General features: G+C 55.6%; 12 protein-coding genes across 12 annotated transcripts; 7 read left to right on the top strand and 5 right to left on the bottom strand.

Moving 5' to 3' along the window:
* Window positions 1–32: 32 nt before the first annotated feature.
* Window positions 33–1018, top strand: W97_02806 (uncharacterized protein; the record flags this gene model as incomplete). Its single annotated transcript, XM_007780705.1, has 3 exons — window positions 33–185; window positions 252–682; window positions 775–1018. 3 exons carry the CDS (start codon window positions 33–35, stop codon window positions 1016–1018), a joined length of 828 nt encoding a protein of 275 aa, XP_007778895.1.
* A 1347-nt stretch (window positions 1019–2365) lies between these two features.
* W97_02807 (uncharacterized protein) lies at window positions 2366–4840 on the top strand (the record flags this gene model as incomplete). Its single annotated transcript, XM_007780706.1, has 1 exon — window positions 2366–4840. The coding sequence occupies one exon, from the start codon at window positions 2366–2368 to the stop codon at window positions 4838–4840; it is 2475 nt and encodes an 824-aa protein (XP_007778896.1).
* A 721-nt stretch (window positions 4841–5561) lies between these two features.
* On the bottom strand, window positions 5562–7433 carry W97_02808 (glutaminyl-tRNA synthetase; the record flags this gene model as incomplete). The annotated part of the gene is made up of 1 exon (XM_007780707.1): window positions 5562–7433. One exon carries the CDS (start codon window positions 7431–7433, stop codon window positions 5562–5564), a length of 1872 nt encoding a protein of 623 aa, XP_007778897.1.
* A 466-nt stretch (window positions 7434–7899) lies between these two features.
* W97_02809 (cation transporting ATPase) lies at window positions 7900–11876 on the top strand (the record flags this gene model as incomplete). The annotated part of the gene is made up of 2 exons (XM_007780708.1): window positions 7900–11223; window positions 11280–11876. The coding sequence occupies 2 exons, from the start codon at window positions 7900–7902 to the stop codon at window positions 11874–11876; spliced, it is 3921 nt and encodes a 1306-aa protein (XP_007778898.1).
* A 1855-nt stretch (window positions 11877–13731) lies between these two features.
* W97_02810 (uncharacterized protein) lies at window positions 13732–15439 on the bottom strand (the record flags this gene model as incomplete). Its single annotated transcript, XM_007780709.1, has 3 exons — window positions 13732–13862; window positions 13951–14663; window positions 14727–15439. The coding sequence occupies 3 exons, from the start codon at window positions 15437–15439 to the stop codon at window positions 13732–13734; spliced, it is 1557 nt and encodes a 518-aa protein (XP_007778899.1).
* Window positions 15440–16304: 865 nt separating this feature from the next.
* On the bottom strand, window positions 16305–17129 carry W97_02811 (uncharacterized protein; the record flags this gene model as incomplete). Its single annotated transcript, XM_007780710.1, has 1 exon — window positions 16305–17129. The coding sequence occupies one exon, from the start codon at window positions 17127–17129 to the stop codon at window positions 16305–16307; it is 825 nt and encodes a 274-aa protein (XP_007778900.1).
* Window positions 17130–17612: 483 nt separating this feature from the next.
* W97_02812 (uncharacterized protein) lies at window positions 17613–18206 on the top strand (the record flags this gene model as incomplete). The annotated part of the gene is made up of 1 exon (XM_007780711.1): window positions 17613–18206. The coding sequence occupies one exon, from the start codon at window positions 17613–17615 to the stop codon at window positions 18204–18206; it is 594 nt and encodes a 197-aa protein (XP_007778901.1).
* A 294-nt stretch (window positions 18207–18500) lies between these two features.
* W97_02813 (tartrate dehydrogenase) lies at window positions 18501–19696 on the bottom strand (the record flags this gene model as incomplete). Its single annotated transcript, XM_007780712.1, has 2 exons — window positions 18501–19345; window positions 19432–19696. The coding sequence occupies 2 exons, from the start codon at window positions 19694–19696 to the stop codon at window positions 18501–18503; spliced, it is 1110 nt and encodes a 369-aa protein (XP_007778902.1).
* Window positions 19697–20150: 454 nt separating this feature from the next.
* Window positions 20151–20885, top strand: W97_02814 (uncharacterized protein; the record flags this gene model as incomplete). Its single annotated transcript, XM_007780713.1, has 2 exons — window positions 20151–20473; window positions 20591–20885. The coding sequence occupies 2 exons, from the start codon at window positions 20151–20153 to the stop codon at window positions 20883–20885; spliced, it is 618 nt and encodes a 205-aa protein (XP_007778903.1).
* A 275-nt stretch (window positions 20886–21160) lies between these two features.
* Window positions 21161–22408, bottom strand: W97_02815 (uncharacterized protein; the record flags this gene model as incomplete). The annotated part of the gene is made up of 2 exons (XM_007780714.1): window positions 21161–22054; window positions 22142–22408. 2 exons carry the CDS (start codon window positions 22406–22408, stop codon window positions 21161–21163), a joined length of 1161 nt encoding a protein of 386 aa, XP_007778904.1.
* Window positions 22409–23536: 1128 nt separating this feature from the next.
* Window positions 23537–23977, top strand: W97_02816 (uncharacterized protein; the record flags this gene model as incomplete). Its single annotated transcript, XM_007780715.1, has 1 exon — window positions 23537–23977. The coding sequence occupies one exon, from the start codon at window positions 23537–23539 to the stop codon at window positions 23975–23977; it is 441 nt and encodes a 146-aa protein (XP_007778905.1).
* Window positions 23978–25774: 1797 nt separating this feature from the next.
* W97_02817 (uncharacterized protein) lies at window positions 25775–27521 on the top strand (the record flags this gene model as incomplete). The annotated part of the gene is made up of 4 exons (XM_007780716.1): window positions 25775–25935; window positions 25988–26115; window positions 26172–26411; window positions 26470–27521. 4 exons carry the CDS (start codon window positions 25775–25777, stop codon window positions 27519–27521), a joined length of 1581 nt encoding a protein of 526 aa, XP_007778906.1.
* Between the last annotated feature and the right edge of the window lie 66 nt (window positions 27522–27587).

Genomic DNA, 27587 nt, shown 5'->3' on the forward strand with positions numbered 1-27587 from the left:
TCTCTATCCTCTACCTCATACATATTCCCAGCATGTCTGGCCAAGGCCCCTACGGCGGAGGTGGTTATCCGCACCAACCCCAAGGCGGATACGGCTACAATCCGCAGGACTTCGGCGGGCCTCCCCAACCTTCATATGGCGGGCACGACCAATATGGCGGCTCAGGCCAGTATGCGCCTCCGCAGGTACGCGCGCGCCCATCTAATCCACCTTGTCTGCAGTATACAGCAGGTAGCTGACCTCTCGCGCAGGCGCAATACCCCCCACCTACCCACTCACCCTACCAGCCAGGCGGTTACCAGCCTCCGCAACAAGGCGGCTACCCACAACCCTCAGGCTACGTCCAACATGACTACTCTTCCACTGCGGTAGCGCCGTACGACAGCCACAACCAGCCTCCCTACCAACCGCCTCAGCAGGGCTACGGCGCACCTTCCTACCCCGACCAAGGTTACCGCGACCAGAACTACCAGCAAGGCCAGTACGGTCAGCATGGCGGACACTACGACCAAGGCGCTCCTGGTGGCGCGGCCGACGGCGATCGAGGCCTCGGGTCTACGCTGATCGGAAGTGCTGGCGGCGCGTTTGTCGGGCACAAACTCGGTGGCGGTGTGCTCGGGACGCTCGGAGGACTCGTCGCAGGTGCTGTGGCAGCTAACGCGCTCGACGATAAGCATGATAAGTGAGTTTTCTATCCCATCAGCCTCGTGTGGTTACCCGCCATGAGTGACTCGCTGCTGTAGAGACAGCTGGCTGACTGCGCTCGACCAACAGAAAGAAGAAAGACAAGAAGCACAAGAAGCATAGCGGCAGCTCCGAATACTCCTCCCATCACGGCGGCAGCTCCCACTACACCGGCAGCAGCAGCACTTCGCACCTCTCGGCCGGCTCCGCAGCAATGGGCGGCCTCTACGGCGCCTCCTCGCACGGCGGCGGCCACAAGAAACACCGCAAGCACCGCTCGCGCAGCCGCAGCCGCGGCGTGAGCTCCAGCAGTAGTAGTAGCGACTCGGACTAGCTTGCAAAAGCTTCCCCGTATTTCTGCTGTTGTCTTTTGGGAGCTAACCTGGATACGTGGCACAGGGTTCCCTGGTTTTGCGCTCGGCTTGATGCTCGCGGGTATCGCGCTCGGCGTGCCGTCTGTGAACTCGGCTGACTTTTGGGGCATGTTCTGACTTAGGGACGGGCACGAAGGGGTTGTTCATGGCGGCTTTTACGGTGGGGATGTGGTTGTCGGTCTTGATATCCGGGGGCTAGGGCGGTTGGGTTGGACTTTGGATGTGGATGATCTGCGCTCCGTGGTGGTGGTATGGCCGGCTGATAATTTTATGATATCCCTATGTGCCGCGAGCATACCTTTTTTGCTAGCCCCGTTCTTTCTGTAGCTCCTGAATAACCTCTTCGGATAAGGCGAATGAATGCATGATGCCCAGCCTGCCTAACAAGCTGTTGTATTCGCGTCCTCGTACGTGAAGTGATTCGGACACAGTGCTGAGCGGCACAGCTCCGCAGTGTTACGGATGTTCTAACACGATCTTAACATGTGCACAAAACTGTGCTGGCCAAATCTTACTGGACAAGATGTCTCTCTTTCGATGTGGTTGAAAACGAAGAAGCGTGCTCCAGAAAAACCCTCAAGCGAGAAAAATGTTCCGCGACTTCCGCAACCACCTAACCACCTCAGAAACACATAATCGCAGCAACGATGGCAGAAGCACTCCTAAAGTATTTCCGCAGTACCCTACCAGAGGAACTTGCGGTTTCTTTGAAAGAGCATTTGGAACTCCTTGAGCGAGGGGATTTCCATGCGATCTTTCAGCATCCTTTGGTGCAGGTTCTTCTCGGCCACAGGGAAGACGAGGATACCAAAGACATAAGACTCGAGGACTTTCCTGTGTGGAGTGACTATGTTTTTCGTCGCTTAGGGGCTTTGCTCAGTACGAGGCGGGATGGTGGATTAGGTGTAGGTGTCAAAAATATTTTCTCATCCTTTCTCGAAGCGCTCCAGCAGTGTGTGTCGGAGCCCCAGCAGATACTATAAAATCGCTCCACGCCATGGGGAAACGTGCCTAAAATCCATTCTCATAGGCTAAATGGACTACTCAGACTAGACCACAGTCTCAATTTAACATCGTAGAGGCCGCGGAGATTCACGATCATATCTTTAGCACTGCAGCACTGACATAATTAATTACAGGATAAAAGTCATGATTCTCCATTGTATCTCCAGCATATCTTCTTCATCACCGGTCTTGCGTCGTTGTTAGCTTTCATACAGTCTAATGTCACGGGCCCGCCGCTTCCGTTCTCATCGGCCAGCGTGCTGTTACCGCAGGTTTCGGACTCAAAAGCTCTTTCTAAGATAATGAGGACACTCGTATCGTCTCTGGGTGTCGACGGAGAAGCGGCGTATAAGCTAATCCCAAATGTCGAGTTGTTCTGCCTGGCGGACGCTATCATCACCTGTCCGCCCGTACCGAAGAACGTCCAAGCCGCGCGATGGGCGAAGTTACGGGTCGACTTTTTGCACCAGCGGCTATTATCAGAGTTCGCGCCGTCACTGCAGACATCACTATACGGGGACCTGGCAGAGCTTGAGGAGGAGCTCCTGCGTAGAGAACCCACAACTGAGAACTTGGACATCCGTACTACCTTCTTACTGGAACGAGCCGCCATCCACACCCATCACGGCTTCGATAAGAAGGCACGGGCGGATCTGGAGCAAGCAGCAAGTGAGCGACGCTTCCAGTATGCATTGACAGGCCTTCTCGGGAAGAGGACCAGATATCAAGAGAAAGATATTAGCCAGCTAGTAGTGTTGGCCCGAAGCGCCGATGCAGCGGACGGACAGACCAATGGCAGTTCGGTTGACTATGAGACCAAAGGTCAGGCGACAACTGATGCCTCGCCAGATTGCGATGCACCTGCGCCAGCGCGGCCACAGAACCTCGACTTGAACGACGATACTCTGCTAGAATCGATCTCTTTCTCCAAAAGATCTGAGACTTCCACCGACATACAGAGTGAATCCACATTACCTCCCTCACTGTCATCCGTCGATCCTTCGAACCAGCCCATGCTCGATCCGTTGGACTCGGCCATCCTGCTATCCCTGGCGTCCTCAATCACCAACACATCCCCAGCTCATGGCTTGACCCGGGAGGAGACTCTGCCATACGCTACGCGCGTGTTGGAAGGTGGCAGCTCCAACTGGCAGGTCTATACCCAAGCGCTGCTCGTCCGCAGCCGTATCGAGGGCTACAGATCCCGCACCATCGAGCGTGGCCTTCTCCAGCTCCAAGCGTTGGTCGACCAAGTTATCGCCGAAACCACTCCGGAGAACTCGTCCTCGAAATCCGAGAACTCTGCAACCGCAACCACATTCCTCCCAAAAGCCAAGGAGTCAGAATCCGCCTCGGTCAGCGAACGGCTACGCTATGTCTTTGCGTTGAATTCACCGACGCGCTGGGAACTCGAATCTGAGCTGGCGTCTCGTTGGGTGTCGCTAGGCGGTCTGCGCTCTGCACTCGAGATATACGAGCGGCTCGAGATGTGGGCTGAGGCAGCGCTGTGCTGGGCCGCTACCGAGCGCGAAGACAAAGCTAAGAAGATAATCCGGAGGCAACTGTTCCACTCCGCCGCTGGAGACGACGAAGCCGTCGACCCCGAAGCAGAGGACTGGAACGGTAAGCCAAGGGACCCGCCACCTGCAGATGCGCCCCGCCTTTACTGCATCCTTGGTGATATCGGCCATGATCCCGCCATGTACGAGAAAGCCTGGGAAGTCTCTAACAACCGCTACGCTCGTGCCCAGAGATCCCTTGGCCGGCACTACTTCGCCATCAAGGACTATGCCAAAGCCGCTCATGCCTACGGCAAATCTCTCACAGTGAACAGTCTGAACCATTCCTCCTGGTTCGCCCTTGGCTGCGCCCTCCTCGAACTCCAGCAGTTCCCTCGGGCCGTCGAGGCTTTCACCCGCGCCGTCCAGCTCGACGATACCGATGCGGAAGCGTGGAGCAACCTCGCAGCAGCGCTTCTGAACCTGGAGCCCCCTTCCCCCTCTACTGAAACCACAGCGCCAGATTCTACGCTCGACGACGAAGACGAAGACGCTCCATATACCTTGGCAGAGAGGAGCATAGACCCCCAACAACACACCCGCGACGCCCTCGCAGCCCTCAAGCGCGCCGCAGCACTCAGCTACGACAACTACCGCATCTGGTTCAACTTCCTCACCGTCGCGGCCACTCTCTCCCCGCCCTCCTACGCCGACATCGTGCGCGCCCAGAAACGCATCATCGACCTGCGCGGCAACACCGACGGCGAGAAAGGCGTCGATGCCTCCATTTTAGATAACCTCGTCCGCCACATCATCGCTGAGTCCGGCGGCGTTTATGATGAGAATAAACGGGGCATCCAGCGCATGGTTATCGAGCTGGTGGAAAAGGACATGGTTCCGCTAATCACGAGTAGCAGGCGTCTCTGGCAGATCGTCGCGCGCCTGCAGCTCTGGCGGAACAAGCCCGCTGCGGCGCTTGAGGCGCATGAGAAGGCGTGGCGCACCGTGACGAATCAGCCCGGATGGGAGTCGGGGAGTGAGAAGGCGTGGGAGGAGGTGGTGGACGCGACGGTCGAGCTGGTGGATGTGTATGAGAGTCTGGGACCAAGGGAGAGGACCGAGGGGTTGGCTGCGGGAAGTGGGGAGGTGGTGGCGAGGGATTGGAGGTTTAAGGCTAGGAGTGCAGTTAGGGGGATTAAGAGTCGGGGGAGAGATCGGTGGGAGGGGAGTAAGGGGTGGGAGAAGTTGGAGGCGGCGCTGGAGGGGCTGAAAGGGTAGTGACGTCGAGAGGTTAGTTAGAACTTCTCGTGGGAAGGTTTGCATGCGGATTGACTTGGGATAGAGGGAATAGAATTATGTGCACAATGCTTATGACTGTGAGATAGTGATACATAATTTCCAACTGAGCTGACCCAACCGTTCGGTACCGTCCTCGCCATAGCGATGATGAGATAACAAGCCCACCGGCGCCGTCACCCTCCGTGGCTAGGTCGAGTTCTCACGCTTGATTATCCGCACGGTTTGTATAGCGATCTTGGACGGATCGCCCATCTGCTGCACCATGGCAGCTCTCACGTCATCGGCTAGATCGTCCGGCATCTTCGCAAGGAAATCTTTGAAGCGGGCGAACCAGGCTTCTCTTTTTCAACGACGCCAGGGCCAGGCTGGACATACGCGTTACCGCGCTTGATGAGGCGGCCCTCCGCCACCGGCTTTGTCCTAATAGACGCCATCTTGGACAGGACCCACTTCCGTAAATCTTGGCCATGTGTGTACGGGTTGGGGTCAAAACAGGCTTCGTAAACCGTCCGATTGGCTAAGCAACCCTCTTTTAACCCGTGTCCGACTTCAAGCCTATCAAGGACGAGTATAGCTATACTTCATCGTCGTCTTTGAGGTGATTACCGTAGGTTAAACAATCCCACCTCCAATTCTATCCTAGAGAACCCCATGTCCTCAGCGCATACAAGACTACAATGTGCCCTTCGCGATCCGTCATCTACCTCGTCTTGCTCGTATCCTCCTTCAAACTCACGATCTGGTTCAGCATAACCTTCCCCTTGGCTTCCGAGTCCTTCTCATCAACACAAAAATACCCAGTCCTGAGCCCCTGAAACCGAACCATCTCACCCTTCTCCATCTTCTTGAGCTCCTCCAACCCCGCTTTCTCAACCACAGCATTCTCATACACAGCCTCACTGTTCGGATTCAGCGACTTGACCCACCCGCCTTCCTTCCAATCAAGCGTATTCGGCTCGTCCGATAGGAACAGCGCGTTGTAGATCCGCGCTGTCGCCGGCGTGCAGGATGTTGCGTCAACCCAGTGGATGTAAGCCTTGGGCTTCTCGCCCCCTTCGACCTTGACGGCCTGGATGCTCTCAACGGCGCCGGAGTCAGATTTCGTGAAGCCGGTGCATCGGATCAGGAAGGGCACGTTCAGGAGCCCGACGGTCTTGTCCGGCGCCAGCCGGAAGAAATTCGAGTCGTCTTGTTCGAGAAAGTCGGAGCGGTCGATGTAGATCTTGCGGCTGAGTGTGACGGTTCTGGCTTCGCCGTCGGGTTTCTTGGGGTGGAAAGGTATGCATAGCTCGGTTGAGTAGTCCTCGGGTAGATCCTCAATAGTGACGAGGATGGGGTCGAGGATCAGAGAAAGTCGAGGCGCGGTCTGCTCGAGGTGCCGCCGCACTGTCTGCTCGAAGCGCGTGACTTCGATGTTGGTCAGCGCGTCCGTGACGCCGAGCTCGCTGATGAAGGTCTTGAGCGCCTCTGGTGGTACGCCACGCCGGCGGATACCGACAAGGGTGTACAGGCGGGGGTCGTCCCAGCCGCGGACGGCGGGGAGAATGTTGTGTTTGAGAGAGCCCTCGACGAGCATCTGGATGCGCCGCTTGGAAAGAATGGTGCCGGCGACGTTGAGCCGGCCGTACTCGCGCTGCATAGGACCTTTAGCCTCGGAGCCGGGGATCTTGAAGTCGAGGGCTTCGCAGAGCCAGTCGTAGGAGGTGCGCGAGAGGTAGAACTCGGTTGTGCAGAGGGAGTGGGAGATTTCTTCGAAGGCGTCGCAAAGGCAGTGTGTGAAGTCGTAGGTTGGATAGATGCGCCATTTGTCGCCGGTTCGGGGGTGGCTTTTCTTGACAACGCGGTAGGCTGGGAGGTCCCACATTTGGGGGTTGCCTTCGCTCGGGTCTGTCAGCTTCTGCTTCATCCGTAGGAATGCTTCTCGGGGCTCGTATATGCCGTCGCGCATGGCCCGAAATTCGGTCAGAGATTCCTCAGTTGGTCGATCGCGGTGCACACAGCCGTAGCGTTTCCCGCGGTTGTCGGGACCACCACGCTGGTTGTTGGTCTCTTCCTGTGAGCAGTGGCAGACGTATGCCTTGTCTCTTCTGATAAGCTCTTCAGCAAGCTCGTACAGCCGGTCGAAATTGTCGCTGCTGTAGGTGATCTGGTACGGTCTGAAACCCAGCCACTTGACCATGTCTATGATGGAAGTGAAAAATATTTCGTCCTCCTTCTCCGGGTTTGTATCGTCGAATCGGAGGAAGCATACCCCGCCATGGTATTCAGCGAAGCCGAAGTTGACCGTGATCGCTTTGGCATGACCGATATGAAGGAAGCCATTGGGTTCTGGGGGAAACCGTGTACGGACTGGTACGGGCTTCTCTTCGTAGACCTTTTTGAGCCAGCCCTCGGCGAACATACTCGCGGGCTGGGCAGGCTTTGCCTCATTTTTGGGCCGGAGCGGGACGTTCTCAACCTTTGTTTCTGCCTTTTTCTTAGCCTTTTCGGCTTTTTTGGCCGCTTTCTCTGCAGCGCGTTTCGATATCTTAGGGGCTTCTTCAGGCGCCGTGGAAAGATCCTCCGACGCCATATTGATTTTTTCGTAGAGGCTCTGACGGAGCTTATACGTGCTTGATGGAAATCCAACACAGGAACTGAAGAGGTCTAGAGACTTGATAATGGCCCTTGACTACAGTGGTCCCTTGCCTTCACCAAAGACGGAAGGAAATCTAGCTGGGAGCTATTCTCTAGCGTTGATTTGGAGGCGTGTACTAAAAGCTCCGTGCACTGCTGACTGCAAGTTCAAGACAAAGATCAGGCTGCTTCAAGGGAATTAATGTGGTTCAGCAAAGGAGCCCTTCTGTGATGCGAGTCAAAGAGCTGTGCTGTCACGTGCCCTATCAAGGTGCTTGGAACTCCATCGAATCCACCATCCACCCCCGGCAGTTCGGGGCCCAGCTCCGGCGAGTCGGCGATGTTGCATCAAGCGCCTCGACTCTACGGAGGAGAAAAAGTTCCCACACGCCTCCTTCATGGGATAGCACACCACGCACACCATGCCGCTCGTAGAGAATGACCAGATCAAGTCGGCATCGCTGCACAACCCTCTGCCGCTCACCCTCCACACTTACGTCTGGCCCTTCCTCGTAATATGGCCCATCTTCTTCGCCTTCTACCTCTCCCCGGAACGGTATGAGAAGCACATCAACGGTCAGGAATGGACTTTTGTCTGGTCAGGAAGCATCGTAACCGCCCAGTCGCTGATATGGCTATCGACCCACTGGAATGTCAACCTCAGATCGCTCTTCACCGCCACCAAGGCGAAGGACGTTCGCAGCGCAACCCTCATCAAGGTCATACCTGTGGCGAACGCCGGCCAGCCAGAGATATGCCAGCTCAGGCGTGACAACGTAGCTGGAAAGCAAAGCCTGTCGTTCCTTTTCCAGAAGCGGCGCTTTCTGTACGATCCTGAGAAGGGCACCTTTGCCCCGCTAGCATACGCTCTAGACCAAGAACCCAAGCCCCTCCTCAAGACCTTTCAGCAATCTCGCGGCTTGACTTCGCCAGCCGATATCGAAAGACTCCAGCAACACTACGGCGACAATGCCTTCGACATTCCCGTACCTACCTTCACCGAGCTCTTCAAGGAGCACGCCGTTGCGCCCTTCTTCGTCTTCCAGGTCTTCTGTGTCGGGCTGTGGATGCTGGACGACTACTGGTACTATTCGCTGTTCACGCTCTTCATGTTGGTCGCCTTCGAAAGTACAGTGGTCTGGCAACGGCAGCGGACCCTGAACGAGTTCCGGGGCATGAGCATCAAACCATATGATATCTGGGTGTATAGGGAGAACAGATGGCAAGAGACGCAAAGCGACAAGCTGCTGCCTGGCGATCTGGTGTCCGTGGGACGGACCAAGGAGGACAGCGGCGTCGCTTGTGACATGTTACTCGTCGAAGGCACTGCCATCGTCAACGAAGCTATGCTGTCTGGTGAAAGCACGCCAGTCCTCAAGGACTCCATACAACTGCGGCCGAGAGACGCGAACATTGAGCCTGAAGGCCTCGACAAGAACTCCTTCCTCTTTGGCGGTACAAAGGTCCTGCAAATCACCCATGGAGTAACCAGCGACGACGCTCCTGAGACTGTGCCTCAATTGGCTTCCGGTGTACCACCTCCGCCCGACCATGGCGCGATGGCTATAGTTGTCAAGACAGGCTTCGAGACTAGCCAAGGAAGTCTCGTCCGCACCATGATCTACTCGACTGAACGTGTTTCCGCGAACAACGTCGAGGCGCTGTTCTTCATCCTGTTCCTCCTCATCTTCGCCATTGCCGCTTCGTGGTACGTCTGGCAGGAGGGTGTGGCCAGGGACCGGAAGCGATCCAAGCTTCTGCTCGATTGCGTCCTGATCATCACCAGCGTTGTGCCTCCGGAGCTGCCGATGGAGCTCAGTCTGGCAGTGAACACCAGTCTCGCTGCGCTCAGCAAGTACGCCATTTTCTGCACCGAGCCATTCCGTATCCCCTTCGCAGGGCGCGTGGACGTAGCATGCTTTGATAAGACAGGCACTCTGACTGGAGAGGACCTCGTCGTTCATGGCATAGCTGGTCTTTCACTTGGCCAAGCCGACGCCAAATCCGAACCTGATGGCGCTCAGATCGAACTCACTCCGCTTGCAAATGTCGTCCCTGAGACCGCCGTCACCCTTGCTACCGCGCATGCACTCGTCAAACTGGAAGACGGCGACATTGTTGGCGAGCCTATGGAAAAAGCGACGCTCGTCTCTCTTGGGTGGACTTTGGGCCGCAATGATGTCTTGACAAGCAAGGCCAACACTGCCGCGAGTGGAGCTGCCTATGCGACCCATGCCGATACAGTGCAGATCAAGAGGCGGTTCCAGTTCTCGTCTGCGTTGAAACGGCAAAGCTCCATTGCTACAGTGTTGACCACCAACAGGCAGACACAAAGGAAGACCAGGAGTACGTTCGTTGGTGTCAAAGGCGCACCTGAAACGATCCGAAAGATGCTGACCAAAACGCCGCCGAAGTATGAAGAGACGTTCAAGTATTTTACAAGAAATGGCTTCCGTGTCTTGGCCCTTGCTTACAAGTATCTGTCCACCGAGGCCGAACTTGGGCAATCCAGGATAAATGACCTTAAACGTGAAGACGTGGAGAAAGATCTGACCTTCGCTGGGTTTCTTGTCCTACAGACACCGCTCAAGGATGATGCTAAGAGCTCGGTTCGCATGCTCAACGAGAGCAGCCATCGTGTCATCATGATCACCGGCGACAACTCGCTCACAGCGGTCCACGTCGCGCGGCAAGTTGAGATTGTTGACAGGGATGTCCTAATTCTGGACGCTCCTGAAAACGACGAGTCTGGAGATAATCTGGTATGGCATAGCACGGATTACAAGACCAACATTCCGGTCGACCCGACAGCACCTCTGGACGCAGAAATTCTGAGGATGAAAGACCTTTGCGTCACTGGTTACGCATTGGCAAAGTTCAAAGACCAGCAAGCCTGGCGCGACCTTATACGCCACACTTGGGTTTACGCTCGCGTCTCACCGAAGCAGAAAGAAGAGATCTTGATCGGACTCCGAGACGCTGGCTACACTACGCTCATGGCTGGTGACGGCACCAACGACGTGGGTGCCTTGAAGCAAGCCCACATCGGTGTTGCGCTGCTTAATGGAACGCGAGACGACCTTGATAAAATTGCAGAAAACTTCCGGAACACCAAGATGAAGGAGATTTATGAAAAGCAGTGCAACATGATGAAGCGATTCAACCAGCCTACTCCTCCGGTTCCGGTCATGATCGCCCACCTCTATCCTCCTGGTCCGACCAACCCGCACTACGAGAAAGCGATGCAGCGTGAGGCTGACAAGAAGGCGGCGAAAGGGGGAGCGGTAAGTGCGAACGGCAAGCCGGAAGCAAATGGTACCCCAGCACCCAAGGCGCAAGGCGGCCAAGCTTTACAACAAGCTCAGCCTCCACAGAATCAGCGCGAGCTGCGTCAACAAAAGGCACAGCAAACGATGCAGGGCTTGAACGAGAAGCTCACATCGTCGATGATGGATGCGGAACTTGACGAGAACGAGCCTCCGACGATCAAGCTTGGCGATGCCTCTGTCGCCGCTCCCTTTACCAGCAAGCTAGCCAACGTCGTCGCCATTCCCAACATCATCCGCCAAGGCCGCTGCACTCTCGTAGCAACGATTCAGATGTACAAGATCCTCGCGCTGAACTGCCTCATCAGCGCCTACAGTTTGAGTGTGCTCTACCTGGACGGCATCAAGTTTGGCGACGGTCAAGTGACTATCAGCGGCATGATGATGAGCGTCTGCTTCCTATCCATCTCTCGCGCCAAGGTAAGCTACTCCCTGACTCCACACCATCGAAACTCTCTGCTAACAGCATCCTCCAGCCCGTCGAAAGCCTCTCCAAAGAACGTCCCCAACACAATATCTTCAACCCTTACATCATCGGCTCCGTGCTTGGCCAATTTGCCATCCACATCGCGACGCTAATCTACATCTCTCGCTACGTGCAGCGCACCGAGCCCAAGAACCCGGACGTGGACCTCGAAGGCGAGTTCGAGCCCTCGCTGCTCAACTCAGCCATCTACCTCCTGCAGCTCATCCAGCAGATCAGCACCTTCGCCATCAACTACCAAGGCCGGCCCTTCCGCGAGTCCATCCGCGAGAACAAGGGCATGTACTGGGGCCTTGTGCTCGTGACGGGAGTCGCGTTCAGCTGCGCGACGGAGTTTGTGCCGGAGATTAACGAGAAGTTGAAGCTTGTGCCGTTTTCTACAGAGTTCAAGGTTACGCTTACGAGTGTGATGATCATTGACTATGTGGGGTGCTGGATTGTGGAGAACGTGTTCAAGAGGCTATTCAGTGACTACAGGCCGAAGGATATTGCGGTCAGGAGGCCGGATCAGATTGAGAAGGAGGAGGAGAGGAAGAGGGTTGAGGCTGAGGAGAGAGAGGCCGAGGCTGAGGCGAAGAGGAGTGGGTAGTAGGAAATCCTCTAGAGCGGTATCTATAGACTTCGAATATATTCTTGCTCTCTTCCAGCCGCGGCTATTGGAGATTGTCGCCCATGCAGTACATGTTTAGTTGTGTCTCCATCGGTGGACTTTACGATACTATAGCTGGGGCGCACGAGGATGCCCGCCCACTCTCAACATTAAACACCATGTCGTCTCCCGCAAAGGCCTGATGGAGGGTGCGGATGGGAAGGTTGAGAAGCTTTGCTGGGGCTACGATCCGAGTGGCCCTGCGGACGTTACCTTCCCGAGGCACAGCCTGAGAGAGACAGTTGTTTCGCTATGCTTGCGGTGGACTTGAGCGTCCCCTTTCTTAGTGAATCTCAGGTAGACAGGGGTGAACGGGCTCTTCGACCATAGAAGGTAAAGATGCGTGCGGGACTTGGTGATTGACCGCCATGACCGGCATAAGCGATGTCCAAATACGGTAGCAAAAAGCGATTTCTCGAAGCTACACAGGAGCTAGTTTATATTAAGCGACTGTCGGCTTGAGGCTCTGCGAAACATTACGAGTTTGCAGCAAGAGATCTTCATATCACGTTGCCTTTGGCGCGAGAAAAGTCAATTAAGTCTTAGGACAACCAAAAGGTTAATTATTGCAAGCATTTAAGAGTTGTTCGACGTGTGGTGATATATTCGCCGCACCGGCCGCTGACTGCATGTTCGCTTACCGTTGAATTAGCTCCACGCGAACGTCGAACAGGTTTTCCGGGGTACCTAGTCAACTGTACATCAGTCCAGAACGGCTTGTATATCCTATGCGGTAGTGCTCATGTGTACTGCGAATCAGCAGAAGTCCAAGACTTCAAGATGAGGGGAATGTTGCAGTTCTAAAATGACCTCTCCCCGAGGTAGCTCCCATCTCCAAGCCAACCACGTGAGCGAGGATGAGGGATATATAAGGTAGGAAGTGCAACTGCACCTGCTCTCTTGATCGATATTCAGAGTCTTCTTTCTCTCTTCCTGGACCTCACCTCGGAAGTGTCAACCATAGCCTCCGTAGTCGTCTAAGCACCAGCCCACCTAGCCCAGTCCAGTCATTGCCCAAACCGAAATCACCATGAAGCTCACCCTCTTCTTCCTCGCTCTGTCGGCGCTGACTGTAGCAAGGTATGTTACTCCATAACCAACCCTCATAACTCCGCGTCTCCATCCATTCCGAAGAAGAACCCTTGAAACGGAGACACGTTCGAAAAGCAATCAATGCTAACGTGTCGTCTCCAGCCCTCTAGCAGTTCCTGACGCTGATGCCAACGCCGATCCAAATCCGCTTGTTGAGAGACGGTGCACACGACTCCCAAGAGGCAGTAAGTCACTCCCCCATCGCACATTCATTCGCTTTTGCCAAGACATCGTTGGCAACGAGCTTGACCATGCAATCCAAGGCTCTGGCGAGTCCATGCTTGAACCCAAAGATTCACTACATTAACCCCATTCCTTTCCTGGATAGCAAGTGGCTCGCGTCATGTGTTTCACTGCAGACATAGCATGGCATGTTCGCGTGAGTATATGGGATATTTTGCTAATGCGAAACCAACTACTCCAGGGGCATGCGATTACAACTACGAGTGCTGCAAGATTTGCAAGCAAACAGCCAGCAGTCCTAAGTGGGGATATTGTACATAGACAATATGGGCTGGATAGCAGCTTTCTGTAGCACACGAACTGCACAATTACGCCAGAATCTAGCTTAACGTAGAAGATTCTGAATTGATTTCTTCAAAAGGTGACTAGATGCTTTGAGTAGATTACAAGCAAGCTCTAGATGAACTCCCGTGGCCAGATACTACGCGCTCTAAAACGTTCATTTTATCCTACAGTCATATCACCGCGACTTGTGCGGCTGGTTCCCACCCGATCGTGAAACGGGCAACTTGACCTTGAACACCAAAGCTTGGTTGTCGAGGTTGAAGCCGGAGCTATCCGCATACGGGAGAGTCCCACCTCTCATATAGCCTGCGGTGCAGTTCCGTCAGCAAAATGGGGACCATGGCAGCGCACAGCCGAATCTGGCGAAAAGCGACGCAGGAAGCAAGTGACTTACCATCCTGTGTGATAAAGTCATTATCCGAGAACGAGAACAGGAAATACTCGCCATCCTTCCCACCCGCCCCATCCACAGGCGCCAGGGCCAGCCCCTCCCACTTCTCGTTCAAGAGCCCTGAGTCCTGCTCGCCGCCGTTGTGCAGTCCGAATCGACCGAGCTGGTCATTGTTATTGAAATCGAGGAAACTGCAGTAGGTCGCGGGGACAATTCCGGCCCTCAAAACGCCCGCAGCGCTAGCAATAGACCCATTGACCGCATCGTACTGCGCACTCATCACGTTGGTCGCGTTCGAGATGTCGAACACGTCCGCGTGGCGGTACAGGGACAGCGACTCGTCCTGGCCGCGACCGGCGCCGGAATCCCGCGCCAGGATGAGGAATTGCGTTTTGGAGATGTACAGGATCTCAGACTGTGCGGCGACCCTTGTGCTGGAGCCAGAGGCGAAGGTGGGAAGTGGGACTACGTGCTCGGCGATTTGTCTTGGGTGACGACCGGAGATGTCGTAGATGAGGAGGCGGGTGTAGCGGCGGTTGGAGCTCGTCGCGCCACCATCCTGAATGAGGGCTGACTGCATGAGGATGTAGAGAGTGTCACCGTTGGGGCTCACGGTCATGCCTTCAAGGCCCTGGTTGTTGTTTCGACCGCTCTCGGGAAGTTGGGGGATGATCTCCCGCTCCGGGTCATAGACAGGCGGAGTATCGGAGTTGAAGCTACACAGGTTGCTCAGTACCTTGAAGGGTTGGAGGCTGACTGATAGTGTATAGGCTCATTACATTTCAGTGCCGTTGCGCCGTGGGATGAAAGCATCCGGCGGCCTGATAGCAGCGACCATCCTGCCGCGGCGGTTGAACTTGTAAATGTATGGGCCGTACTCGTCGCTAACCCAGATTGAGCCATCCTTCCCTAGGACGAGGCCCTCGCAATCCATGGAGATCCGCTTCCCACCTGGCCCAGGATCCCCAAATCCATCTCCTTCGTAGGTGGCAGCGGGCAAGGGAGGGAAACCGTTGTAAGAGAGGGAGCGGGTTGCATCAGCGTCGAGGCCAGTGGCGGGGGCGCCGTCGGGACCAGTGAATGCGACGCTGTCCAGGTACTGCAGCTGGAGGTTTGGCGGCGCAGGATTGCTGAGTGTTGCGCTGGTGTTTGGTGTAAAAGTGATCTTAAACTGGTGGACCCGGGTCTGGTAGTTCAAAGTTCCTTCGGTGTTCCAACCGCGATCGGGCAGCGTCCACATAATGCCTTCGTAGGACCGTCCTCGCTTCCTCCACGAGCCTCTCTCCAGCGCAATGGAGCTTCCTATCCCGCCCAAGGTGTCGCCGAACTTATCGCGTGCGTTGCCCGGCAAGGACCCATAGCCGGCAAGCTCTTGGTAGACATAGGGCTTGCCATTGCAGGCAGTAGAGGTCACTGGAGAGGACGAGGACTGTGCGTGAGAGGTGGGAAAGGCAGCTGCAAGAACAGCAATCACTAAGATGGAAGTCAGCATGGCGACAGCGGAGGAGGCGAGCAAGGTATCGGTACGTGATTCAACGGCAGACTGCACGTTAAGTACCGTGAGCACATCTCACACGACGGCTCTCCGGAAATCATCTCTCCCCTGTTAGATCCTCTACTTAGTGCGTAGGGCGGCAGATCAGGGCGCTGTCTTCACAGGTCTTCACAGGTCTTCACAGGTCTTCACAGGTCTTCACAAGAAAGAAGGGGGGCATGCAGTCCGACGGTCGTACTTCGGGGCAATCCCCACATGTTTCATGGGGAGATCTTGATTGGAGCTGCACGTGGCTGGGCTGAATGTAGTCGGATACGCTTGGAAGCTCATTCGAATAACACAACAAGGTATGTATCGACACGCTGCAGCTGCAGACTTCGGACTTCCAGTCCTGAGCGTCAGCGTCAGCTTCAGAAGGTGGGATTCCAATGACACGGTCTTTGGGGGGAAAGCTAGACAGCCCTACGTCACTGAAGTGGTGCAGCCTTCGATCTGAGAACCTTGGAAGGATGGACTTGAAGGATGAACCTTGAAGGATGAACCTTGAAGAACCCTTGGATGACACCCGGACGCCCTTGTGATCTTCACCCTCCGGCTCGCAAAGCCTCGAAGCTGCTTCCCGGGCTGTACGGAGTACCTTGCATGGAGCGTCGTAGCTGCGACAGGTCCACTCTTGACCAACGCACCATTGTCACGTGGGTTCATGCACGAGGCGCGCGCTGGACTGGACGCGTCTACGGGAAGCGAGCTCCTGTCACGGGACTTCCTACGCAGCACGAATCGTCCCTTCGGATCTCTCCATACGTGGCAGCAAATCACTCTTTACAGCATCGCCTGTGACCCTAAAGATTCCTATCCAACCTTACATGCCCAGATCAAACAGCAGAAACTCAGCCGGCTTATCCCCAACACTCTCCACCACAATCTTCCCGGGGCCGGTTGCGCCGTCGACAAACGCACCGTCGCCCTCTCCCAGTTCCACATCTCCCACCCTGATCTTCGCTCCGCCTTCCTTTGGCTGTGTCTTGCCGCCCATAACAACATGCAGGTAGACGTTCCTCCGGCCATCCTGCACCAGCTCATGCTCAACTTTCTTCCCCGGACTTAGAATACTAGCATCCATACTCAAATCCGCATGCAGCGCAATCGGGACACTCTCCCCCTCCTCTCCCGAATGCCTCTCGACAGCCTCCATAATTCTGACCAGCTTGTCCTTCTTCTCCTCGTCCCCAAACTTCCTGGTGCAATAGCTCGGCTTCAAGCCCCTCGTATGCGGCTTGGCCCAAATCTGCAGAAAATGCACATCCTCCTCCGTGTTGCGATTGTACTCCGAATGCCTGATCCCCGTGCCCGCGCTCGTGAACTGCACCTCCCCGCGCCTCAGCTTCTCGAGGTTGCCCATGCTGTCCTTGTGCTCGAGCTCGCCCGAGACGACGTACGACCAGATGAGGAACTCGGCGTGCGCGTGCGTCCCGAAGCCCGTGCCGCGCTCGACCCGGTCTTCGTTGATGACGCGAAGGGGGCCGTAGGACGAGTAGCGCGGGTCGTGGTACGAGGCGAAGGAGAAGGTGTGGTAGGTGTAGAGCCAGCCGTGGTCGGCGTGGCCGCGGGCGTTCCAGGGCCGCTTGGTGATTTTGAGGGAGGAGGTGCCGTTGGTGGAGGCGCCGTTGGTGGAGGTGGTCGCCATTGTGCGGAGGGAGGAGGGGGTTTTGGTGAAGAGGCGGGGGATGGTGGTGCGGAGCGGAGAGAAGAGCGCCAATGTGATTGCGAGGAGAGCTACGAAAGTCGCGATTGCTTTGGTCGAGGAAAATGAGCTGAGACTGGATGTAGTAGATGGAGAAGTGGAATTTGACTCTTTCATGAAATGCAATGGGACCGAGTTCTTGGGGAACTCAAAGTGTTTATATAGGAAAACAGACGAGCAGCGAGAGAGCTCCAGGACCTACGAGTGCGCGGTTTGGCAGTTTATTAAGAATTGGCAATGCTTAGTCGACGCAACAGTGGCTGACGGGGAACGGGACGCTGATCTGTCAGCATGACAAAATGCGGCATCTTCCGTCGGCTTGCTTGAGCTTCGAGGGTTTTCGAGCTTCGGAGCTTTGCTGCAGGACGTCAACGCCGGCATAGAAAGAAGTTCCACCACACGGGGCGACATCTTTGCTGTTCCACCATGCCATGGCGCCTCATCAGCAAAACCGTCGGCTCGTTTCGCCATCCAGGTCGGTTCGCATGGAATACTGCAGTTGGGGTCGCACTGGTAGTAGCAGCCAACGACTACCTGTTTGAAGTCCAGCCCATTACCGGCCAGTCCATGTCTCCCACCCTCTCGCCCGACTTCCACACCACCGGCTCCAAAGACTGGATACTCTTCAGCAAGTGGAAGCCCTGGAAGAACGTAGAGCGCGGCCAGCTCGTGAGCTACTGGACGCCGCACGACCCAGAAAAGATCAGCGTCAAGAGAGTCATCGCTGTAGCAGGCGATACCGTAGTGCCCAAGGACAGGGCGTCGGGCCAGCAGAGGTTTCCCTTTGCGAGGGTGACAGTGCCACATGGGCATATCTGGATAGAGGGTGACAACTGGAGGAATAGCAAGGACAGCAATGACTTTGGCGCCATCTCACTGGGGCTCGTCACTGGCAAAGCGGCATACATAATCAAGCCCTGGGAGAGGATTGGAAGGGTGGGATCGGACAAGTTCAAGAGCAGGTCAACGGTCATCAAGGGTGGAGGAGTAGGCGGATTTCCTGCGGGATGGGACGGCTGAGAGCATCCGCTTGGGGAGTGAGGATGTCGTCCAATGCAGGGCTGCCATATCCACACCCCAGACGTACTGAAGCTACCGGGGCACCGACTCGTTCTATGAAGCCGAGTTCCGGAGGATGTAGGAACCCGGGATGGCTTGAGGATCAGGCCCTGCTGTCGAGGATATTCGATCAGGCCCATCCTCTCCAGTCTGAGAGTCGATAAATGGTATTCTATTCTCGCTACAATTTTGGGGCACTGCCTGTAATCTAGGGGCAACAATCTCGACATATCTGTCCTCGATCGCTTGCTGCGCCTACCGTTTCAGCTGCTTCTCGATCTCCCTACACACCGCCTCGGTTACTTCCTTGGTATTCGCACTGCCTCCCAGGTCCTTTGTCCGAGGGCCGGCTTCCGTAACATTCTCAATACACTGCATCAGCTTGTCCGCCACCTCTTCCATTCCCAACCATCTCACCATCTCCGCAGCGCTCCAGAACGCACCTACTGGGTTCGCAATCCCCTTGCCCATGATGTCTGGCGCGCTGCCGTGGATTGGCTCGAACATTGAAGGATGCTTCCTTGTCGGATCTAGATTGCTTGACGGCGCGATCCCGATACTCCCGCTCAGCGCCGCAGCCAGATCACTCAAGATATCCGCATGCAAATTCGTCGCGACGATGGTGTCCAAAGTCTGCGGCTTCAGCGTCATCCTCACAGTCATCGCATCGACCAACATCTTATCCGTCTCGACATCCGGATAGTCCTTCTTGACCTCATGGAAGATCTGGTCCCACAGCACCATGCCGTGGCGCTGCGCATTACTCTTCGTCACCATCGTCAGCTTCTTACGAGGCCTCAACATCGCCGTATCGAACGCAAACCGCATGATCCTCTCGATTCCGACCTGCGTGAATATTGACACCTCTGTCGCGACGGCGTTGCCGGAGGCCGCGTGCGTCGTGCCGCCGTGGCCGCTGTATTCACCCTCGGAGTTCTCGCGGATGATGACCCAGTCTAGGTCTTTGGGGCCGCAGACTTCGGGCCGGAGTGGAGAGGAGGTGCCGCGCAGGATGCGGGTGGGCCGGACGTTGACGTACTGGGTTAGGGAGTTGCGGAGGGGGAGCATCAGGCCCCAGAGGGAGATGTGGTCGGGTACATCTGGCAGACGCGTTGTGTTAGTCGTCTCAACTTGGGTGCGACGCTTGTCGAAATCTACGATGGAATGGGGGGTTTCGAGCACGTACCGGGCGAGCCAACGGCGCCAAAGAGGATGGCATTGAACTTTTTCAGTTGGTCTATGCCGTCCAGGGGAATGTAGTATCCGCGCTCTTTAAAGTTTTTACTGCTCCAGTCGAAGTGCTCAAACTCGAAATGGAATGTCCCGTCGACTTCGGCGAGCTTCTGTAAGACTTGGATGGCTGCTTCTGTGACTTCGGTTCCTATGCCATCACCGGGGATCGAAGCGATGCGGAAGAGCTTCTCATGGGTATCAACGTTGTTGGACGACATATTGAAACGGTGTTCTAGTAGATTGAGGCGGTGCATTCAAAGAAACAGGCGGGACACGCGGGTTATATGGCCGAGCATCGATCACCGCGGACAGAAGTGCGGAGGTGAGCGGAGCTGGGGACATTGTTGCGCAACCCGAGGGGCTGAGTCTGCCAGCATAAGGGAAACCTACGGACAGTCTAGGAAGCAGAACCTAAGTAGCTCTATAGTGAATTCTACTCTGCTCGAGCATTGAACGCAGTGCTCGAATATAGGTATCTAAGGTATGTAAACAGCCTGACTGCGGCACAGAAGAGGCTGCCCCACACTTCGACAAACACCCCTCGATCGCACAGACCCACTGAGACCTTCGCTGGTCCCTGACATTTCATCCCACTCGGCCCTCGCCTCTGTCTTTGCTCTATCACCACCAGCGCCTATATACCTACTAAAGCTCCAATACACCACCCCTACCATGGCGACCTCCCACTCCCCGAACAGCACCTTCTTCGACACCCTCAAGCGCTCCTTCACCTCCGTGCCCATCGACAGCAACAACGACAATGCCATACCAACCTCCGAGTTTCTGGAAGCGGCCGAGTCGCTGACCGCGCTGTTCGACGTGCTGGGCTCGGTGGCCTTTACGCCTGTGAAAAACGACATGTTAGGGAATGTCAAGAAGATCAGGGACAGGCAGCTCGCGGCGCCGGGGGAGAGCCAGACGCTGCAGGCGCTGGTGCGGAACGAGATTAAGAGTAAGAAGCACACGGCTACAGAGGGCCTGGTGTGGTTGAATCGGTGAGTACTCCTTCTTCTCCTTCCAGCCCAGTCCTTTTCCCCCAGAACCCTCAGCAACGCAACCCACCCCTCCCACTCCGCTCACCGCCTCACAAGCCCCACTAACCCCTCCCCCAGCGGCCTCGACTTCACAGCCCAAGCCCTACGCCAAAATCTCTCCAAGCCCACCGACGAGCTCTCCGCCTCCTTCCGCACCGCCTACGCCGCGACGCTCAAGCCGCATCACTCCTTCATGATCAAGCCCATCTTCAGCGCCGCTATGAGCGCTACGCCGTACCGGAAGGACTTTTACGCTAAGCTGGGGAGCGACCAGCAGAAGGTCGAGAAGGAGCTCGAGGCGTGGTTGCAGGGGCTCGAGAAGTGTGTCGGGGTGTTGAATGGATTTTTGGCGAGGAAGGAGGCGAAGTGGTGAGGTGATGAATCCTAGAATGGGGAACGCGAAAGACGAATTATGAGAATGAAGCCGGACACGTATGAACCGCTGTGGAAGGGCAAAATCAGGCTCCTGAGCCGCTCACGGTTGCTTTTCTGCATAAGGTGAGAAGAGTCATAGAAAGCATGCGTCCGCGCGACGACGGTTAAAGCATTTTGGAATAGATTGTCGGAGTACCAACATGACGAAAAGGAACAACCTCTCAATCCCGGGCAATTTTATAGAAGCTTTCTCTATGGCCGTGCCTAATCCTCTCAGCCTCCGCCCTGCCCCACCCCCCTGACAAACACAAACAACGCCTCATCCTTCCCCGCAAAACTCGGCAGCGGCACCTGCGCGACCCTTTCGAACTCCCCCTTCTCCCTCCCAATCCACTCCACAACCCCCTCCTCCCTAAACCCCGTAAAGCGGTTCCGATTTTGCGTCCCCGCCACCACGACCACATCCCCCTCGAACGCCCTGAGCACCTTCCCCGTAAAATCCTCCGAGACCTGCGGATACACCAGCAGCAAGATCGCGCCTTTCCCGCCGTCGTGGCGGCGCAGATACCCCACGCCATCCGCGATGATGGTGTCTCCTATCCAGGTGGTCCGCCACCGACTCGCCGCGTTGTCGACTGCCTGCACTGTGATCCCCAGTCGCCGCAGCATGTAGGTCCAGTACCCGCCCCCGCTGCCGATCTCGATGACCTCCCTCCCTGGCGAGCCCTTGGGCACCGCCGCGGCAGTCGGCAGCGCGCACGTCGTGAGCTGTGCGATTAGCGCCAGGGCATCGTGGCTCGGGCACACGCAGCCGAAGTGATGGTACAGCACGGGAAGGATGTGGTGGCTCTGGTGGATCTTCTCTGTGCCTGGTTCCGGGCCTGCCCATTCGAGGGTCTGGCATGTCCAGGCCCATGTATCATAGTAAGGGTTCTTGACCTTGGTGTCTGTGGGCTTGAGCTTCGGGGGGAGAGTTAGGGTCGTGCTGGTGCTGGGAAGGGGCGTGGCGGGGAGGTAGAAGGTGTCGCTTAGGTGCACGGCAATGCGGGCACGGAGGGAGTCCCTTTTCGCGTTCGCGCGGAGGGCAGTTAGGGCTTTGGGCGTGGAGGTGTGTGGAGAGAAGATGCTGGTGTAGGCTGTTATGTCGGCCGGGGGTGGAGATGCGATCTGTGGTGTGGCAGGGCGTCAGGTCGGTATGGACTGTGGTTTGGATTCAACTGCAAAGCGGAGGCTATGACGGTATAGGGGGCTTACGGGCCTGCCTTCTTCGTCGCGGTACCAGGCGTGTAACTCGCGTTGGCCGCCATAGTTGATGGCTGTCTGCACCTGCGCGAGCGTCACGGCGGCCGTTGCGTGGTAGACATAGTCGTCGTCGGACTTAAGGTTGAATGCGTTGACGATACTGGTTCGGAAGTCATTGTTCTGTGGTAGGGAGGCATTGCTGCTCCAGGCATCAAAGAATGCATCTGGGTCGAAGGAGGCGACACCCACAGTGTGCGGTCGTGATTGAGCAGGTGGCATTGCAGCTTTGTGGGAGACAACACACCACGGTGTTTGCCGTCTAGAGTGGAGGGGTCATCCCCTGCACCCCACCTACGGTACTGTATATGTATCAATATGTAAACAGCTTGCTAGGTACAGACGCTTCCTGCTTTGGATTTGCGTGCTATGTGTAGCTGGATTCAAAAAGAGGGTCATAACAGCTTCAACATTCAAGTCATATTTGGCAAAGACAGGCTCCATAGCCACAAGCGGCGCAGTGAGCTAGCCGGGCATCTTGCGTGCGGGAGGACAACTGCACGCAATCAAGACCAAGTACCTAGATAGGTAGCTTAACCGTTCGTTCTCAGATATTATAGAATTACGCCAGAGCTCAAAGCCCAAGCTTATAAGTCCTCCAAGGGACCGCATCACCAACAACAAGGACAATCACTACTACCTGAGTAAGTACAGGCCTCCGAGGAACTACGGGAAAGGTGTAGGTGAATCAAGGCGCGATCAGAGGTGTCAGGGAGCCGCAGAAGGCTATATCTTGCTTTTATTTTTCGCTCAACGATACCAGTTTGGGGGGCGTATTTGATGTCTATACCTAGGAGGTAGGGAAACACCGCCGGTGCCAGACCGTCCCCAGCCGTTGCCATCTAATTTGTCTCTTGAAAGTCACCGTCCGAGACCTTTTTCCTTTCAATCAGTCTACGTATAAAAGGTAGATACAGCTTGTGGACACGTCCGATGGATAGTCTGCAGGTGGCGTCTGCGTGTAGGTACTCGTACTCAGCCTTCTCAAGGAGCTTCAGGTCGGTTCGGAGTCGATCTGGACCAACCGTCCAAGCAGCTCTGGCCAGAACCTCTATGGGAAATGAACCTGTGCTGCAGTACGATGGCGTTGTCTATCCATCTCAATCGTCTGAATCGGACTTTGGATCAATAAGACCTTAACGCGAACGAGCAGACAACTGCACTCGTTGCTCTTTTCGACTTCATGGCGCACCACCCTTGTTGCGACCCGTCCCGCACGATGCGAGGGATCCCTAGGCACCGGAGCGGGGATTTATCCTGGATTTTGACGGCCCCGATGATCCGTACAGGCCGCTCATCTGGACCTTCAAAAATGAAGCCGTTACTACTGTGCTGTACGCCCTCATAACCATGGACGTGACGTGGGGCAGCGCTGTCTATGCTCCAGGAACATATCTGATAGCAGAGGCATTCGACGTCAGCTTGGAGCTTTCGACTCTCGACGTATATCTAATGCTGTTCGACTTCGGGGTTGAGCCTCTGTCGTGGGCACCACTCAGCGAGGTTTACGGGCGTTTACCAGCAGTGCTGATGCCATATTTTGTGTCCGCAGTCTTCGTTTTCGGTACTGCTATCGCGAAGGATATCCAGACGGTTCTGACAACTCGGTTCTTCGGTGGCTTGTTCGGCAGCGCGCCAATCCCCAACACGAGCGGTGTGCCCGGAGGTCTACGGCCTTCACAGAGCCGCGGTGTAGCTATGGTGTGCTATTCGATAGCTGTCGTAGGCGGACCGGTACTCGGACCGATTGTCGGAGCGGTGACCTGCGAGAGCTTTTTTGGATGGAGGTAGACAGAATATATGTGTCTTCCCCAGCACCGCTAGCTTAACCCCCCGGTGCCTCGAAAATTACACGGAGAGATTGCGTGTTTTGCATGCTGTTCATACTCTTCTTAGATATCCTCGTCATAGATGAAAGTTGTCCGCCGATACTCCTCGCCTACAGAGCCCGACGCCTGCGCCTTGAGACCGACAACTGGGCACTCCACGCGCAACATGAAGAATGGGATATCAGCGTCCAGCAGCTAGCAGGGAAATACCTCGTCCGGGCCATTCCAGCTGCTCTTAATGCCCATCTGCTTCCTGGTCGCGCTCTACGCTTCATTCGTATACAGAATTCCGTACGCGAGTCTCGTGTCTTCTCCGATTGAATTTGAAGACGAGCGCGGCTGGATTCAAATGGTAGGCGCATTGCCGTTCCTGGAAGTCGGAAGATGCTCCGCATTGATGGTCCAAAGGCCTATGCAGCCGACAGGCTTAGACTAGCGCATGAACGCGCAAACTGCCATTCGACGGAATGTATCATCACTCCTCCGATGAAGGCATATTTTTTCTGGTTAGCGAAGCATCTCGACTTGGCGGGAAGAAGGAGGCTCGTACGAGGTTGGCTCAACTGATATCCGGACACGGCTTAGCCGGTAACGTGATCCATTACTATAACAAAGCAGCAACATCGATCCGCTTAATACCTAGGTGGGTAATAGGTGTCTTGTAGTGTTTGGATGATGTTTAATTTTGAACGTGAAAGTTATTGTTTTTGTTGTGACTATACATCTTTCCTTTACATATAGGATTCTACAGAATATATTTCTCGGCGTGATCCACTATGAAATCGTAATATCTATGGCTAAGAATACGTAGAAGCAAGCAGTGAAGGGTCATCCACGTTTACGTTATGAGGAAAAGGGCGTGTGGTTGCGTAGGAGAGTGAAAAGCATGAAGAATGGTAAGAAAATTGGGTTGATATTCAGCTTACATGTATGCCAAGGTGTCCGGTTCGCAGTTGATCGGACCTGGTAAGCTGGCACGCTGGGTTGAAGCAACCTGAATGCGGATAACAATCCAGCACGACGGTCCTGGGGCGGAAACGGTTCCGAAGACCGTGGTGCGGGAGGACGAGTGGGGAGGACGAGTGGGGACAACGCGTGGGGATGTCACGTGGGGGACGACGCGCGGAGATGATGGGGGTTGGAAGTTTGGATGGATAAGGTAGATGAGTTGAGAGCATCAGAGTGGAGAGGCCGAAGATGCGGGACAATCTTTCACTGCGTCGTGCTCGCCGCGTGGGTTGCAGACTGCATGTCAAAGTAAGACAGCGTCTGTCAGAGCTTGTCGACGGCGTTTGGCACGGGCGCTTCCACGGTTCCGTTGCGGCTGTCACGGCTGGAGACCTCTGTCCTGCCTGAGGCATCAAGACAGCAAGGCAGCAAGGCAACGTCCTTGAGTTCGACCCGGGTGTACTGAGAGCAGCCGTGACTATTTCCCGAATCCAGCAGCCTGCTGAATCGCAAGCCATAAGCCGCCTTGGACGAGTTGAAATGCGTGAGCCAAGCTCGCTGCCGAGGCCTTGTCGAAATGATCGGCCCAACCACCAGGCGGCTGGACCTTGCGGCTGTGGGGTCCCCGCATGGAGAAAAAGCCGTGTTCAGCTCCCGCTGGTACTACCCGACCACCATTCGTCCCATCCACCACCTTACGCGTCTGGGCGTGTCCATCAAATTCCTATAACAGGGCTGCCGACCCCCATCTCCCTATCTTCCTAGCTGTCGTCGTTCGTCGCGTTTGTACCCATCCTCCCTCTCAGACACCATGGCCGTCGGAGACTACCACGACAGCGAGAAGCTGTCCGACCCGGTCGACAGACGCTCTTCTAATGGCTTTGCCGATGGAAAGGCGGATCCTATCCGCAACATGTCGGTCCACGAACATCTCCATGAGGCAGCAGAGAGAGGTCATGCTGCGACTGACAAGTAAGTCCCCGACCGTCCGCTCTTGTGGTCCTCTCGCTCACCGCCATCGCAGATACGGACACGCACTCGTGCATTTCGACCCAGCCGCCGAAGCCAAGCTGCGCTGGAAGATCGACCTGTACATCATCCCTACCGTCTCTTTTCTCTATCTGTTCTGCTTCATTGACCGGGCCAACATCGGTAAGCGCTACCGTTGATGAGAACAGTCGGCGTAAACTTATCATTTCTTCCTACAGGCAATGCCAGGCTTGCTGGTCTCGAAGCCGACCTCAAGTTGACAGGCTACGACTACAATCAAGTCCTGACCGTCTTCTACATCTCCTACATCCTATTCGAAATTCCTTCGAACATGGCTTGCAAATGGATTGGCCCTGGGTGGTTCATCCCAGCCATTTCACTAGGTTTCGGCATCTGCTCCGTTGGCACCGCCTTCGTCACCAACATACAAGGCGTTTGCGGCGTCCGGTTCCTCCTCGGTAGGTGGCATTACGACATTGAACACAGTGGCGTATCGTTACTCACATCAGCACCCAGGCATCTTTGAAGCAGGCATGCTACCAGGAATCGCGTACTATATGTCCCGGTGGTACAGAAGAAGCGAGCTGGCTTTCCGGTTATCACTGTACATCGTCATGGCCCCTCTTGCAGGTGCCTTTGGCGGTCTCTTGGCCTCCGCTATCTTAAAGCTTCCCCATTTCGGCAGCCTCACCAGGTGGAGAATGATCTTCGCCATCGAGGGTATTATCACGATTGGTCTTTCTCTCATCTCTTTCATCACCCTTACGGACCGTCCGGAAACGGCCAGGTGGTTGTCTCAAGAGGAGAAGGACCTCGCCATTGCTCGAGTCAAGTCAGAGCGTATCGGCACGACCGAAGTCCTGGACAAAATCGACACAGCGAAGACCCTCCGCGGCATCTTCAGTCCCGTCACTATCGCCACGTCTGTCATCTTCCTCCTTGACAACATCACCGTCCAAGGTCTTGCCTTCTTCCTTCCCACGATCGTCAGGACGATCTATCCCCGCAACACCGTCATCTTCCAGCAGCTGCGCACCGTCCCTCCGTACATTGTTGGCGGGTTCTTCACTGTCTTCTTCCCCTTCCTGAGCTGGCGATTCGACAAGCGCAATATCTTCTTCATCTTCTCTGCGCCGCTCATGATGATTGGATACATCTTGTTTCTCGCCAGCACGAATGCCCAAGTTAGATACGGAGCCACTTTCCTCATCACCAGCGGAGCCTTCGCATACGGAGCTCTCTGTAATGCCCAAGTCTCTGCGAATGTCGTCTCAGACACTGCACGATCGTCCGCAATTGGTACTAATGTCATGTTTGGCAATATCGGTGGCTTGATTTCAACCTGGGCATTCTTGCCGTTCGATGGTCCGAACTACCCCATCGGCAATGGTATGAATCTTGCGACGTCAAGCACTATTCTCATCCTCTCAATCGCTCTTCTTTTCTGGATGAAGGCCGACAACAACCGGAGGGAGAGGAGAGATGTTGACGCGGAACTCGCTGGTCTAGACAGCAAGTCGATCCAAGATCTCGATTGGCGCCACCCGGCCTTCAGGTGGAAGCCGTGAGTGGTGGATGTCATGGTTCGCAAGCCCACCAGCTGAGGAAGAATGGAGTACTTCTGGATCTGCAGA

This window comes from Coniosporium apollinis, assembly GCF_000281105.1.
Source record: "Coniosporium apollinis CBS 100218 chromosome Unknown supercont1.11, whole genome shotgun sequence".
NCBI classification, from domain to species: Eukaryota; Fungi; Ascomycota; class Dothideomycetes; genus Coniosporium; species Coniosporium apollinis.